The following is a 16,392-nucleotide window of genomic DNA, read 5'->3' as shown; positions in this document are numbered from 1 at the left end:
GGCCAGCCTATGATCCCAAGCCAATTCAGCCCATGATGAGAGGACGGCCTCTCTCGTGAACCGTGCAATGTACTCCTACGGTACAGCGTTGGCGCGCGGCTGCGGCTTTCGGAGTTCCATTTCCCCCCCCAAATCCTCCCGCCCAAATCTCGGTCAGTCTCTCTCTCTCTCTCCAATTCCCCATCTCTCTCTCCTCCACCTCGCCGCCGATGGGCGCCGCCACGGCGGACGAAGACTTCGCCACCCCGCCGCCGCCGGCGCGGGCGCCCGGCGGCAGGGTGTACCAGGTGGGCGGCGTGCCGGTGGAGTTCCCGTACAAGCCGTACGGGACGCAGCTCGCCTTCATGGGCCGCGTCATCGCCACGCTGGACCGCGCGCGGCGGCAGGGCCGCTCCCACGCGCTCCTCGAGTCGCCCACCGGCACCGGCAAGTCGCTCTCCCTCCTCTGCTCCGCGCTCGCCTGGCAGCGCCACTACCCGCTGCGTGCCCCGCCCGCCGCCGCCCCCGACCCGTTCCTCCACGGCGGCGGCTTCGTCCCCGACGACACCCAGAAGCAGGCGACGCCCGGTACGCCCCCCCGCGCCTCTCCTCTCCGCTCGTGTCGCTTTTTTGCGGCGGTTCTTGGAGCCGCAGATCTGCAACCATTCTTGCTCATTTCGCTCTGCCCGTTCTTGATGTTTAGGCGTCCCGGAGAAGGCGACCAGGAAGAAGAATGTTCCGACCATCTACTATGCGACGTAAGGTTTTCTGCTCTCTTTGCCCAAACTGACGAGACGATCTTGATTGATTCTGAACTCTTGGTTGGTTATCTTTCTGAAGGAGGACGCACGCGCAGATAACCCAGGTGGTCCGGGAGTACCGCAAGACGTCATACCGAGTTCGCATGGCCATCTTGGTAACCATTGCCCCCATCTCAATTTGCTTCTTGCTTTATCTTGCGTAGTAAGATTACGCATTGTTCAACCAAGGTTTCAAGTGGCACGTATAACTTCAGACATAAATTCAATCTTCATGCAGTAGCATAGTTGATAATTCCTCTTTATGCCACATATTGCCTGATGTCAAACTCTTCCATTTAACTACATGCTATCTGAAGTTGATTTCTAATACTAGTAGCGGTGTTTTGAGGGGTGACACATCCTTCCTCTTTCTGTTTTTGGTGTCTGTCAATTAATAATAATCATGCAATGCAGGCCTCAAGGAAGCACTACTGTGTCAATAAGAATGTGTGCATGAGTGGCAACATCGATGAACTATGGTAATATACACTATGAAACATTTCTTCACAAGCTTTCATTTCCATTGCCAACACTGACTGATTGTTCTTTCCGTCATTAGCAAGTCACTCCTTGATGACAGTGCTCAAGGCTGTCCAGAATACAAGTAAGATTTCCTATTTCAACATCAAAACATATACTAATCTGAGAACATCCCCCTTTTATTTCCAACACGATTGTAAAACATATTTGCAGGAATGCACAGAAACTAAGTCGCCATCCATCCCTTCAGATTGGTGGCTGCTATGAAGTTCATGATATTGAGGATCTCGTTAGAGTTGGACGGAAAGTGAAGGGTTAGTTGCATGCATTCCCTCTTGATTCCTAAGAAAAGTATTGTGCCACTTCTGATTTTTGATACCTATTCAATTGCCACTTTTGCTGTTAATCTGCAGGGTGCCCATATTTTGCTGCACAAACTATGGCTGAGGCAGCTCAACTGGTTTTCTGCCCATATAACTATCTGATTAGTCCAATCGTGAGGAGAGCAATGGACATTGACATAAGAGGCTCAATCATTGTTCTTGATGAGGCTCAGTAAGTCCCAAACAACTCTGAATCTTTTTCTTTAGATCAGTTATAAAGTAAAGAATACTGGCTAATGTATTCATTTCACAATCTGCATTCTTTTGTATTGCAGCAACATAGAAGACATAGCACGTGATGCTGGAAGTTTTGATGTTGATGAAGAATCACTTCTCTGTGAGTTGTCTGTTATTCTATTAAGGCTCATGGTTATCAGTTCAATTTTTTTTTCTAAGTTGAATTGAATTGTGCTTTTATTAAGTTTTGCGGCAAGAACTAGAAGGGTTAGTCACTGATGAGGCTGTTGCAAAGATATACGAACCCTTGCATGAAGTTATTCAGGTAATTCTACTGTATTTTCTAGAAAATAGAGGGAGAACAGAGTTAACACCGAGCTATATTAGTTACAAGCATTAAGCTTTTAATACTTCTGCAGGGGCTTAATGGTTGGATTGATGAGCAGGGAAATAACCTTCAAAAGAATGAGTTTGAGCATCCTGCTTCATTGTATGTACCATGCAATTTTTGCCTCTTATCTTGTGTATCTATTTAGTGTTTTTATTTATTCTTCCTTGTGGTTTATTATTTTTACTATATACTTGTGAAAAAAAACGAATACCTCAATAAGGCATTACTTGTTTATGCAACCTGGCTTAGACAATATTGGATTGCTATTGGGCATGCATAATCGTAAATATATTATCTCCAAAAATCATTCAAATGTTTTCAATAAACTTAAATACTGAGTTAAAAAAAATTCTGTTTACCTTTATCTTCATGATTTGCAGAAATTTGCTACATGTTTGCAATGAAGCATGAAAATAAACATTTCTGTTACATTCAATCGATTCTAAGTTTCTAACATTTTGTTTTTGTATCCTCAGTTGGACTGGTGAAGAGGCTATGAAGGAACTCAAGTATGCTGGCATTACTCCTGTAAACTTCCCAGTATTGCAAGAGTGTGCAACAAAGGTGCTTCCTATTTCAAGTATTACAGTGTACTAATTCTTAATGCAGCTGTGAAACATTTTCTCTGTAATATTGTTTTTGGGCCTTTGACATTCAAAAATTTCAGCAACCATCTTGATATCATCTTGTTGTTTTAGGCTATTAAAGCTGCTTCAGATGCTGAATCAGAAGGAGTGCACTTAAGTGGTGGTTCAGCTATGACACTAGAGAGTAAGGAGCAATTATTTTATTTTTTTATCTTTTAGGAATTTAATAACCTAATGTTACTGTGCATTATGCAGGTTTGTTCTCCTCATTGAGCTACTTTTTTGCTGAGAATGGACGCCATTCAAATGATTACCAACTTGCTTTACAGCGTTTTGCTAAACGTGAAGGTGCTAATGTGATGTCTTATGATCTTATCATCTGTAAGAAAATTGTGTTTAATTCATGAAAAGATTTCCTAGTAATGTGGAATTGCCATGTGAACATTTTATGAAAATGAAATCTTGATTCATATTGTACATATAAAATTCATATGTTGTGAGGGAAATGCATTGTCCTTTGAATCAGGGAAAGAATTAATAGATAGTTGCTTGATGTACTTTGGGCTTTTCATGCAGTTCGATTCAATTATAACATATCCTTCTAGCTCTTCCATTATTGAATTACTTTATCTCAAATTTGTAGTTCATGTAACTTTTGAATTATGACATTTGCAGGCAATTCTGTCACTTCTTTCATTGGATGGAAGTGTGTGATGAGTCTGTGGTGTCTCAATCCTGCTGTTGTTTTTCGAGACATCGCAGATCTAACACTTTCAGTAATTCTCACATCTGGGTAAGTCTCCAAGTTAATGTTTCTCTTCAAAGACTTCGTAGAGTGCTTTACTTTGTTGTAGCAAATATGATTGTGAAAGCAACATGGAGAATAGGTACATATGCAAGTCATGCATAATGGTAGCTATAATTTGAATATACGCAATTCAAGCCTCTACAGGCTGAATTGTAGGTGCATGGGCCACTGAGAAATGGAGATCTTCCAAACTGAATATAATTAGACTGTCACCTTTAAGTTTTCTGAAATATTCAGTTTCTATTCAATAGGAGATAACATATAGCTGGTTCTTAACTACATCTTCACAGCACACTCTCTCCAATGGGATCCTTTGCATCTGAACTTGGTGTCCAGTTTGAAGCTTGCATGGAAGCTCCTCATGTAATCAATGCTGATTCTCAGGTATGTTTGTTGCAAGTTGGCTCTAGAGTCGAGAAGCTTTTGCCTGGAGTGCTCTAACCCCTCAATCACATTAGTGACGTGTGTAAGATAAAATCAACATGTATCTCAGTGTATATTGTGCACAGTGCAGGTTTTTGCAACTGTGCTATCATCTGGCCCAACAGGACGTCGACTGAATGCCAGTTATAGAACTGCAAATGAATATTCTTTCCAGGTAACTTCTCATTATCCTTTTTCTTTGGTGAGTTTTAAGCTGATACAGTCATATGATCCAGAGTTCCTTTTGCATTTATACAGGATGAACTTGGAGCTACACTAGAAGAAATATGCAGAGTAGTGCCTGGTGGTGCTCTTGTGTTTTTTCCTAGCTACAATTTGTTGGAGAAACTTCAAAGGCGCTGGTCTCAGACAGGTCAATGGGCACGATTGGAGGCTCAAAAGCATGTATGCGTTGGTAAGGTTTTGTCCAGGACTCTACAATGTTTTCTTAAAATTCTAGAAGGCAGTACCAAGGACATTAGAAGCTTCCTCCATTTTTACTTATGTAATATTCAATTCTTTCAGAGCCTAGAGGAAGTACCGAGGAACTTGAGCCTGTCCTAAAAGGATATTACAACGCAATCCTTGGCAAGGCTCCCCCAAAGAAAGGCAGAGGTGGTGCAAAACAAATTGTGAAAAATCGAGTGACAAAGGATTCATCACAGGAGTCTGCTAAAGGAGGTGCTGCTTTTCTTGCAGTTTGTCGTGGAAAGGTGCTAATTCCATTCCTTTACTTGTATTAATAAATTTATGCACCTGCTTGAACCCTAATTTAATTTTTCGTTTGTACACCATGTGCTACCTACTGTCATCAGCTTATGTTATGTGGTTACCTTTTATTTTCATTATTTTCAGGTATCTGAGGGGATTGACTTCTCTGATGACAAAGCTAGAGTTGTGGTATCCTTTGTTTTCTCCTCATATGTTTTTTATGCACCAGAGAGAATGTAAACTTTTGCCCCTACTTCCCTGTAATATCTATCATGATTGGTAATAGCAAAGAGTACAGTATTTGTAATTATTACATATATCCAGCAGTTTCCTTGACCAAGGCATAAGGTTATTGTTGGCATTCCATTTCCAAATATGTAAGTCCTCATTTTTCTTCTATGGATAATCTCAATGTCTTGTGCTGTACTAATCAATTTAATTCAACATGGACCAGAAATGACGTTCAAGTAAAGCTCAAAAAGAGATATAATGATTCATACAAATCATCAAAAGATTTGTTGAGTGGGAATGAATGGTACTGCCATCAAGCATTTCGTGCTCTGAATCAAGCTGCAGGTGTGATGCTCTATTTTATCTGCTTATTTACCTGCAGCGCAGGTACTTCGGTTAATATGTTTAAAATGATTTGTTTCTATCCTTTCATTTTTCTAGGTCGATGCATTCGCCATAAATTTGATTATGGAGGGATAATTTTGATTGGTATGTCATTTGTTCCATGTGTTTGATTCTCAAGCTTTCATATTTGACTGATTCCACTACTTCAGTGCTTGCAATATGTAGTTATTGATTCTTACTCATCATGCTATTTGTACAGATGAGCGTTATCAGGAAGAAAGAAATATTGTGTATATTTCTAAATGGCTTAGGAATTCAATTAGGAATTGTGGTACTTTCCAGGAGACAATGGATGGATTGACAAGGTTTTTTCAAAATGCTGAGGTATGTAGTTATTACTCACCTGATTTTTTATATGTGAACAGGCTATTTAAACACCATGGCAATTGCTACAGGAACAAATAAAAATCAAAGCTCAAGGTGTGTCCCCTAAGGACAGATTGGATGCTTGTGTACTCCCATCTCAAGGCGATAAAAGAAAGCTGCCATGGCCAGAACCAAATTTCTCAAACCAGACAGTACTGCAAAATAATAAGGATGTTAAGAGTGAAAGCCACATTGATGGTGCAGGAGTTGACCGTATGAAGTTGTCTGATACATCATCAGAGTCATGGCATCTCTCTTCAAAACATTCTGGTTTAGTAAAGAAACAAATCTCCCCAGAACCAGAAAATGTGCCAATGGCATGCCAACTCCCTCCCTCATACAAAGTTCAATATAATTTAGAAGGTGAAGCAGATAATGGGACAAATTATGAAGTAAATATAAACTTCATTGACTTGGAAGAGTGTGATACTAAGCCACGGTAATTTATAGTCAGTCAGTCAGTCATATTTTTACTTAATATGTTAACCCAATTCTCATTTAGCCTTTCTGTAATTTGCAGGTATGTGAAGTTAACTATCTTTAATCCTTCAGAACACATAACACAACAATCTACTGTTATGGAAGAAACTTATGCAGAGGTGCCAATTGCTAGTCCCAGTAACCGAAATGGGGAAAACGCCTCTACAGTGATGAATGAAGGAGATCCGGTTTTAGATCTGCCCATTTCGCTTTCAGCTGCTAACAGAAACATTTCTTGTGTGTCCACATCGGCAGCTACTCCTGAAAGATCAGGTAGCATTAGTCATTTGGAGCATGAATCTTGGACTAACAGAAGTGTGAATTCCCACTGCCAGAAAAGGAGAAAGTTAAGCTCCCCTATGAGCTGCTGTACCTACACAGAGCGTTCATGTTCTCCAAGCAAACCCTACTTACATGGTGGTTGTGATGTAAGCATGTTGCCTGGAGATCTGAGAACTGATGGAATGTGTTGCAAGAGTATGAAAATGTCAAGATGTGAAAATGTTAAGGTTGAAAGAAACAGCAAGCTTGCAGAGTTCCCATCGAGGGAATCTACGCAGGAGAAGCTTTTCATTTGTTGCGCTAGATGCAAAACAGCACTTGGATTACAAGAGGATGGCTTTCTTGTTTCATGCTCATCGTCTTTGTCCTCAAAATTTTACTTGACATATCTTTGGAGACATGGACCATCAGCAGATATCCTTCCAGGAAAAGATTTTTTGGCATCACCACCCTTGAAGATAAAAGTGATGGTGTGCAATGTATCTTCAGTGAACAAGATGATGCTTGGCAACTTGAGCAATGAAGGTTCTGCTCATAATTCTAGTTTTTGGTCTGAAAAGGATGGATGTGTGTACAAGCCAGTAACTTGTCAGACTTGCTCTTGCAAAAACGCCTGTGTCACAACCCTCGGAGCACAAGTTGTTGCAACTGATTCGTCAAATCAACAATTTTGTGATAAGGTACTTGGGCATATTTTTGTTGAATCTTGTAATTGAATGCTATCTCCACATTAACTAATTACTATATTTGTTCAAATGAAGGTAATTTTGTTTGATGATCTTCTGCATGTCAAGCATGGACCGTCGAAGGATCAGGTATGACTTCTTTATGTCCCCAGGTTTATATCCTTCTTGTCAAATACATTTAGAAAACTAGCAAATGCTTAATGATGTTATTTGTTTCCATGTCAAGGCTTTAAGTGCTCCCATAGGTACTGTTAAACCCATCTCACCCCCGCCAGTGATTGATCTCGAGTCCTTTGCGTACAAACCACTGAAGAAGGATCCTGTGCCGGTGAACACAAGAAGGTCCAAGGTCAGTCACCAGTTGCCTCTGTTTCCTATCCTACACAATTTCGCTATTGTTCATTTTCCTAGTTTATAGTTTTATTTCATCTTGTTGGGTAAACTTGTAAAGGCTAACAGGGTAGCCGAACAATTCCGAACCTACAAACAACGCTGAACTTGTTCAGTTTTTTGTTGTTTATGTGAGCAGCTTAGGTTACCTGGCACAGCCAAATCCAGGAATGGTGCATAATATGAAGGATTCGTCTGCTATATGCTCTGAAAGAACTGGGAAGTCAAGTACACTTCACAAGCGAATGGGGTGCCAATTGCTGTGGGTTCTTTTTGTGTTGTTTTCCCCCTTCTGTAAGGAAATATGGGCATGCCTCTTCTGGGTCAATCTCTTCATGGATGAGATCAGCATGTTTCTTGTTCTTTTGTTGAAGGGTTGATGTAAAATATAAACTGCCGGCAGCATGGTATATGATGTAAATACAGATTCGTATTTTGAATGGATAAATATTATAAACTGCAAGGCAATTGGAAAAATTGTTTTGGCTGGCATTCTTACCACGGCTTCTGAAAGCTGCGTTTTGGACAAAATGTACAGGTCATGTGACTGCCTGTGACCAATATTTCAATGGATAGATGTTAAGGCAGTGAAAATTGTTTTGGCTGCAATTCTTACCATGGCTTCTGAAAGTTGTGTTTTGGGGCAAATCATGACTGCCTGTAACCAGAATGAGTGGCTACTATGAACAAGACTGACAAGACTGACAAGACTGACAAGATTCGTATTTTGAATGGATAAATATTATAAACTGCAAGGCAATTGGAAAAATTGTTTTGGCTGGCATTCTTACCACGGCTTCTGAAAGCTGCGTTTTGGACAAAATGTACAGGTCATGTGACTGCCTGTGACCAATATTTCAATGGATAGATGTTAAGGCAGTGAAAATTGTTTTGGCTGCAATTCTTACCATGGCTTCTGAAAGTTGTGTTTTGGGGCAAATCATGACTGCCTGTAACCAGAATGAGTGGCTACTATGAACAAGACTGACAAAAAAAGAAAGGGATCGAGCTCCCGGCGAGGATCGAACTCGCGACCTTTCGCTTACGAAGCGAACGCACTACCACTATGCTACGGAAGCAGCTCACGCACTTCGAGTGTCAGAAATACTGCCCAAAACTGTCAAAAAATAGGATCTCTTGAAAGCAGGTGCGGATCCAACAAAATCCTCACCTGACACTGGAAGAATCAGAAGTTGTGGACATTGCGTGGCAAGTTACTACAGTAGAAATCACAAGATATATTCCACTCTCCGCAATTTCCATGCATTCGAATCATCACTACAGTACATCAGTGAGTAGATGTATGGCTGGGTTTTAACTCTTTGCCACTCTTACAATGCTTCCTACCGGATAGGAAGAGAGCATTTAATACTTCTTACCGGTTAAAAATCAACATTGTGGATGCCCTAATGGGAGTAACAACAAAACTGAGAAAAGAACCTTTCCAACCACCAAGCTGCTGTTCGGCTCCAATCCTGACAGAACGTGTACAATACCACCACATGCCGGGAGCTTCACATCCAACGAACCAACCAGAAGATCATCACAAGCATGCAGATATGAGATACCCAAAACAGAATGCAACTTGCCAGCCACTTCTCAGACAGTTCCAACAATCGCGGCTAAACAAGACATAACTACTATCCATCAAGTTATTACTGTACATCACAAGATCGAGCAGTGGCAGTTACTGTACCACACAGGTTACTAGATGCACCACAAACATTCAGCAACTTGTAGTACTGAACCTTACCCAAACCAATGCAGAGAACTGCACACAGGCTCACAGCAAAAGCGCATGGAGAAACATTTCAGAAGCGAGGCATCACAATGCAAAGCAAGTAAACGAACTGACAGATCCGGATGCATCATTAAACAGGATGCAAGAGACTTGTTATATTTTTTTCCTTTTCCTCTTCAGCAACTAACACAGATGGCACCATCTACTGAGATCTGAGATTTAAAACAGCAACAGATACGAGTACTCACTTAGATTACAGACAGTGAGACAAAACAGACGACAAGATGGTGGTCAAGTGCCGAAGAGAGCGAGGACACCACATGAGAGCTAAGCTACAGGAGGAGACCTCTAAGACTAAAAGCTAAAGGCAGCAACATCCGAACACTAGCAAGGAGCAGCAACCAGCAACGTCCACTTTGGTTAGGCCGACTCGAGAACTTTCCCTACTACCTGCAGCCCTCCATCGATCACTCGTCACCCTGCACATACACAAACACAAAACAGTCAGTGAGGTCACACAAGAAGATTTATGAGTTAATGGAGACACGGTGTTGCGGATTGGAGGGAGGTCTTACGCTGCCCTCGTCCTCGTCGTTCACCTCGGACTTGGACTTGTCAGAGTCGCCTGAGGTAGCCGGGCCTCCTGCCTGCAACGAGAAACGCACAACAGATCAGTTTCAATGTGTCATGACAGTTGCAGGTGCAGAGTTGTGGAGAGGGGGATTACCTGCTTGTTGTTGTAGGCGTCAATCTTCTTGGTGTACTCAGCCTTGAGCTTCTCAGCCTTGGTCACGAAAGGAGCCTTGTCCTGCATCGTTTCAACACCTCAAATGTAAGAGCTAAACAAAGCACAAGGTGGACTGAAACACTAACAGAGCATTCACAACAAACGACAGAGACAACAAATCAGCACAAATGATGAAACCACTGTTCCAAATACAAGCCTAAACATCGCGGTTGAGTACATATGGCCACAAAATTTTACTAGAATTTGACTTCGCGGTGAACATTCTGACTTAACATTAACCAAGTAAGGTAGGGCAGTAATTTACAGATCTATTTGTAGGATTGGAACGAGGAGCAATTTCAACTTGGTGAACATGTATGACCGACCTTACAAGGCACAGCAACTACGACATAACCCCTAATCTGAATTTACCCATGAGCAAACAAATTTAAGTGCATTTTCCCCCACATATTTGAAGTTGAACCAGCAACAGTGATACAAGTAAGCAGGCTAAAATTAATCCTCAGCAACAATTAGATCCATACGAGCAATACAGAGACATGGACAACACTGGCATCACAAGAGTAAACGGATCTAGAACGAGACACGGCATCAGAGAAACCGAGCAACTCCTCAATTCGCGACCAATTAGCGCAAATGCACATGGAACAGTTCAAATAAGGGGAAGTGAGAAACTCACAGCATCAGTCATGGACTTCCACTTGTCACCACCAGCCTTGCCAATCTGCGATTTCCACCAAAACCAAGTCAGAACACAAAATGTCGAAGCGAAATCCACAACCGTTCGAAACGAAGAGACGCAGCGGAGGAAAACGACGCTTACCACCGAGACCTGCTTGACGTTGGGGTGCTTCTCCTTGTAGTCCTTCCTGAACTGCTCCCTGCAAAAAACAACACCCCCAAATCGATCAGAACGCCCAAAACCACTTCGAACGGAGAACCACTAACACAAAAACCCACGGATCTAAGACTCACATGAACACGAAGAACGCGCTCGGTGGCCTCTTCGGCTTGTTCGGGTCCTTCTCCGCCTTGGTCTTCCTCACCGAGAGCCTTCACGAAACACCACAAAAAACCCCAAATCAAAACCCAACCCAACCAAAACGAACCGAAACCACCCGCGAGCACAAGCACAAAACCACCAACAAAACTCACCTGGAGTCGCCATTGCTGGACCTCGACCTCGCCTTCATCTCGAGCCCTACCGAGTAAGAACAAAACCGATCAGAACCAACACAACAACCCAAAACCCAACACACACTCCCGAACCAACACAAACAACCCAACACGCGGAGATTCGAGCAGCATTTCGAGGCAGCCAGCCATGGATTTACCTCCGGATCGGCGAGAACGAAGCGGCGGTGGGGAATTTGGTTTATCAAGCGGCGAAGCGTTCGTGGGTGGGATGCGATGCGGGTGGATTGGATTTGGAGAGGAAAGGGGAAGGAGAAGGGCGCCGCCTTTAAAGGCGGGGGCGGTGGGCGAGTTTGCGCGGGATCTGAAAACATTTTCTCGCCACGTCACCGATCCGGGAGCTCGCCTCCCATTGGCCGCGCGGCGCGCGACGCGGCTACCGCCTCCCTCTTGTACGCGGCGCGTACGCTAGCCCGCGGTTGCTGTGTCCTGAGAGAGGCGGTCTGGGTTCACGTGGGGCCCACATGTCATTGCCTCTACGGGTGGGGTTCCGGATTTTTTGTCCGGCCGCGGGGCGGAGGCGGAGTTCGGGCGGTGTGCTTTCCCCCTGTGCTTCTTGGAGGGGTATTTTTGGTATTTCTCGGAAGTTTCACGGATGTTGGTGGGTGTTCTCCGCGGGGCCCACGTGTCATTGGTGGGGGCGCTACTCTCTGTTTATCCCAAACTTTTTACTATGATGAGGATTAGAGCAAGTTTAATAGCGTAGCCAACTACTAGCTTCAATTCATCTATAGTCAATCTAATAGCTCATTCATACAATAGTTACATACTACACTATTAATACATGGTCCCACCTGTCATACACACACGGTGTCTTGGAGTCCGTGCTACAGCTGGCTATAAATTTGTAGCCCGTTGCTCTTCTCTCTCCTCATTTATTTTCTTAAAATATGTTTACAGCTGGCTTATAGCCTACTACTGTACCTGCTCTTAGGCCTGGTTTAGGAGGTGTTTGGGAGAGAGGGACTAAACTTTAGTCTTAGGGTAGAGACTTAGGTGGTGTTTGGTTGGAGGGACTAAAGTGGGGCTAAACTTTAATCCCTCTTACAAAAACATAAGTCCCTACCATAATGACTTATGCTTTTGTGAGAGGGAATAAATTTAGTCCCTAGTTCCCAAACACCCCCTTATTTTTTGGAGAGAGGGACTAAATTTTTTATTCCAAACACCCCCTTAGTTTTTAAAAAAAAATTCTCAAAAACATCACATTTTGAACACATGCATGTAAATTGCGAGACGAATTTTTTTAGCCTAATTAGTCCATGAATAGTCATAAGTGCTACAGTAACCCACACGTGCACAGTTTGCATGTAAATCGCGAGACGAATCTTTTAAGCCTAATTAGTCCATGATTAGCCATAAGTGCTACAATAACCCACATATGCTAACAACAACTAGGTTCAAAGGATTCATCTCGCGGTTTCCAGCTAGTTATGAAATTAGTTTTTTTATTCGTGTCCAAAAACCCCCTTCGGCGTCCGGTGAAACATCTGATGTGACACCCAAAAATTTTCTTTTCGTGAACTAAACTGGGCCAATGTATTGTGTTATAGAACACACTAGAAAATCAGCGTGTCTATTGGCACACTTGCTAATTTAGCCTATAAAACTTTTTTTAGCATTTGTATACTACTTAGAGATTATTTAGAACGTGAGATTTTTTTAAGCAATTAATCAAATACTTAAAAAGTTGTATCAACATTGTACCTTTAAAATATCCTTTTGGTGTGTTTTTAGATTTATTTTTGTGGGATACTGAGTAAGAAACACCGCATCATAGTAATATACGCTAACAAGTTGATGAAGGTGGTATATTAGAGGGAAAGAAATATGTGTTTTATGAATACTCCATCTCACCTTTATAAATTCAAAAGTTGTACCTATAAGTTGTTAAAACTGTAGAATTAAAATTAGAAGCAAAATATGTTCATGATGTTTATACTTGCTACTAATTATTATATATTTTCTAGAAATATAGGATAAAAACAAAGCTAAGTTACATGTTTTAAAATATAACCTAATGCAAGAACCATGTTTCAAGGCAATAGAGAAGAAAGACTTGGTGGCTACGGTCGGCTTCACCCACTAGAGGGGTATTCATGTCTAATTCTAACGGTGTTATCTTATTATATGGTAGAAGTAGTATTCTCAGTCATAAATAGATTTAGAAATAAGTGAGAGATGAACACTTAGGTCTATGGCGGGTATGATGTGAAAAGAAATAAGACACAAACACTTAGATATGTAGCGAGGATGACTTGGAAATAAGTGAGATATGAACACTTAGATATGTAGCGTGGATGACCTTTTTAGTGTATTAATGATGTATTAGGCTTATTTAGGTGGTATAAGTGCAGTTCCATTGCACCTAGCTTTGAAGATGATGATAATAAGTAGTGGTGATAATAGACAAGATTATGTATAGTTGGGATAAAGTGATTTTTAGTTGAATCCAAGAGACATTCTTATTGTTAGTGTATTACAGTATATGGTCTATTTTGCTACGTAGATATTTCTTCTCTCTTTTTATTATAAGATAATCTATAGTACTTACAATAATGACATATCATTTCTTTTAGCACTCTTTTTACAGACAATGAACAAGATACCCGTGCATATGCGCGGCTTCTTTCCTAGTTTTATTAATGGATTACGTTCATGGTTCAAACTTCAGAGGCTCGAGGATTCCTGTCGAAGCACATAGTATCCACTCCGCATCAACCCCTGAACCCATAACCATTTGCGCTGAAATTAAGCAATTTTTGGTCATACTCAGAAAATAACTTTTGATTTTTGTTATACTTTTTTATTACAGCTTTCGAAAAAACAAATTTTTGTATCCTCTCCTCCCTTAAAAAATCGATTTCTCTATAAGAAAAACAATACCCTTAAATACCTCTCTAAAGAAATGTAAAAACTCAATTTCAAAAAGGACTAGAAACTGGGTTAATAACAAGTGTTGATACCTAATTTATGCATTAAACAATATAAGTCATATAAATACTTTTAATACGAAAGATATTAAACAAGTGTATATATAGTATTTAATACGAAAGATATTTTTGCTAAACTTAATCTATAATGCTATAAGGATTAATAATATTGAATGATATAAGTCATATAAATATTTTTATGGGTAAATTAGATATCAACACTTGTTATTAATCCAGTGATCGTAGTGCACTATATATATTATTCAAGTGAGTTGTGATTCACTGTTTAATGCATATGCATGTAAGTATTATTTACTCATATAAATGTAATATCATTAAAAAAATAATAATTATTACTTACTCCTATAAAAACATAGATAATATATATTACGGAGCATACACACATGACCTAGCTGCTAGTATTCATGTGTGAGTAATAGTGCTAGCTGTAGCAAATATGGCTCTTTGATTGATCGAGGGGTAAGAACTTCAAACACATATGCTAAGCTACGGAAGCAAGGAAGAGGGTTGCTATTTGCTAACATTAAGCAACAAGTGAATACTGAGCAAGTCTTGCAAGCAGAAAATAATGCAAATACAACTTTTTCTAAGAGTCTTAAAGCTGAAACATTAGCATGACGGAGAGCAAATACCGCTAAACAACTAGATGAGATAGTGGAGAAGAGCCTTAAGGATGCATGCAATCAAATAGAAATAGGAGACATGTCATAACCAGCATGAAAGCTTATATAGAGAGTGCCAAAGAGAGGGAGGAGAAAAAAAAGAGAAAAAGAATTTTGTTTGGAAATAATGTTATCTGTTTCATTTTATTTTGTCATTATTCGATGGAAATGGAAATTAGTGTCGCCCTAAGAGAAGAGGAATCAAGAGGAAAATGGATGTGAGTGAAAATTGCTACATCCTACTTTGAGGGGATAGCATGAATGATATTGATGGTGATATTTGGCTGTGTGAAATGGTTAATAGACAAACATATGAATGTTCTGCATGATTCAAGAGCCGAAGAGACTCATGTCACCTTGCACACTATTTCAAGAACTTGCTTTGAGGGCTTATCGTGTAACTAGGTGCCAACGCGTCGATACCACTAATTGCGACTCATATTGCCTCATACATCAATGAGATCCTTGGTTCTATTATTTTTCAAGAAGTATTCGGGATTGGAGCTAAAGTTTCAGGCTTCGAGGGTTGAATGTATGGATAGTGATGTATACACTTCCTTTATCACTTTTGTTTGCATTTAGATTATCAGTTTTGCATTCAGATTATCAGTTTTGCCAAAATCAAGGAGGAGATCAAAACTTGTGTCTTGGCGGGAGCGAAAAATCTTCATAATTAGCTTTCTTATAGCTCAATTTTTTCCTTTCGTTTTGTACAGTTTGCTCATCTATTCAATGAAATTGGCGGCTTACTGATTTGTTAAAAAAAGATTCTCAGCTTTTGTCTGCAACACCTTTTTCAAACTAGAACAGGTATTTAGAAGAGCCTAACTTGAAGTCTCTAAGCTAATATGATATGGTCCCCTTTCTCTTATATTGTTAGAGATTTTCTCCGGTCCAACCAAAAATACGTCGAGATGCTGGTACTTCACGATACCAAATCGTTGGATCTAACAATGCCCATCCTGCCCAGCTAGATCCAACGATTAGAAACAATTTGATACCAATATCTCGAGATACTTTTTGCTAGATTGGAGCAAATCGCATATTCTTAACCCCACCATGTACAAGACCTTGTAAACAAGTTTGCATGTCTCAAATATTTATGAACAAAAAAGGAATCCTAATCAGCATTTTAATTACTGGGATTCCAACTTACACAGGCTAAAAGAGTTAACAAACAACAAAGTTCATCGTTTCAATTTAAGTACAGGAAAAAACAGACAAAAGAAGATATATTAGCCAAGATAGTAAGTTAGTAACTAATTACTTGACCAAGTGGACTATTTTGAAGGATTGGATGCCAAACAGGAGGAGGTTGAGGCCATTTGTGTCGAAGGTCTGCGGCAGTTCTGGGATGGCTGGGGAGGCAGGAGTGCATGTTGGGGAGGAGACGATGACGATGTCGGAGGTCCTCAGCAGGGTGGCATGCGGCATCGGTGGAGTTCGGCGGCGCCGGATGGGGAAGACCACAGCTTCGGCGGTGGCTGGGGAAGACATCGGCTCCGACGGGGGCA

The 16,392-nt window shown here is 40.9% G+C and overlaps 2 protein-coding genes and 1 non-coding gene across 3 annotated transcripts; 1 reads left to right on the top strand and 2 right to left on the bottom strand.

Annotated features, from left to right (window-relative positions):
- Positions 1-155: 155 nt before the first annotated feature.
- On the top strand, positions 156-8,040 carry LOC136351125 (uncharacterized). Its single transcript, XM_066304090.1, has 28 exons — positions 156-567; positions 683-737; positions 820-895; positions 1,194-1,258; positions 1,339-1,383; positions 1,473-1,573; positions 1,673-1,814; positions 1,918-1,979; positions 2,065-2,144; positions 2,239-2,309; positions 2,687-2,774; positions 2,909-2,981; positions 3,053-3,145; positions 3,473-3,590; positions 3,896-3,989; positions 4,120-4,203; positions 4,287-4,443; positions 4,554-4,741; positions 4,884-4,928; positions 5,088-5,116; positions 5,194-5,315; positions 5,412-5,459; positions 5,575-5,699; positions 5,771-6,180; positions 6,262-7,183; positions 7,265-7,318; positions 7,416-7,538; positions 7,719-8,040. The coding sequence occupies exons 1-28, from the start codon at positions 210-212 to the stop codon at positions 7,758-7,760; spliced, it is 3,870 nt and encodes a 1,289-aa protein (XP_066160187.1). The 5' UTR covers positions 156-209; the 3' UTR covers positions 7,761-8,040.
- A 546-nt stretch (positions 8,041-8,586) lies between these two features.
- TRNAT-CGU (transfer RNA threonine (anticodon CGU)) lies at positions 8,587-8,658 on the bottom strand. The gene has a single exon. It is a non-coding gene; the product is annotated as a tRNA-Thr (tRNA).
- A 785-nt stretch (positions 8,659-9,443) lies between these two features.
- LOC4347789 (HMG1/2-like protein) lies at positions 9,444-11,497 on the bottom strand. Its single transcript, XM_015795785.3, has 8 exons — positions 11,403-11,497; positions 11,224-11,269; positions 11,044-11,121; positions 10,892-10,949; positions 10,748-10,792; positions 10,048-10,128; positions 9,896-9,967; positions 9,444-9,799 (listed from the first exon to the last, which is right to left on the bottom strand). Exons 2-8 carry the CDS (start codon positions 11,259-11,261, stop codon positions 9,788-9,790), a joined length of 384 nt encoding a protein of 127 aa, XP_015651271.1. The 5' UTR covers positions 11,262-11,269; positions 11,403-11,497; the 3' UTR covers positions 9,444-9,787.
- Positions 11,498-16,392: the final 4,895 nt, after the last annotated feature.

This window comes from Oryza sativa, chromosome 9 (assembly GCF_034140825.1).
Source record: "Oryza sativa Japonica Group chromosome 9, ASM3414082v1".
In the NCBI taxonomy this organism is placed as follows: domain Eukaryota; kingdom Viridiplantae; phylum Streptophyta; class Magnoliopsida; order Poales; family Poaceae; genus Oryza; species Oryza sativa.
Note: the sequence above shows the minus strand (reverse complement) of the source record. Positions and strands in the feature narration are given on the sequence as shown.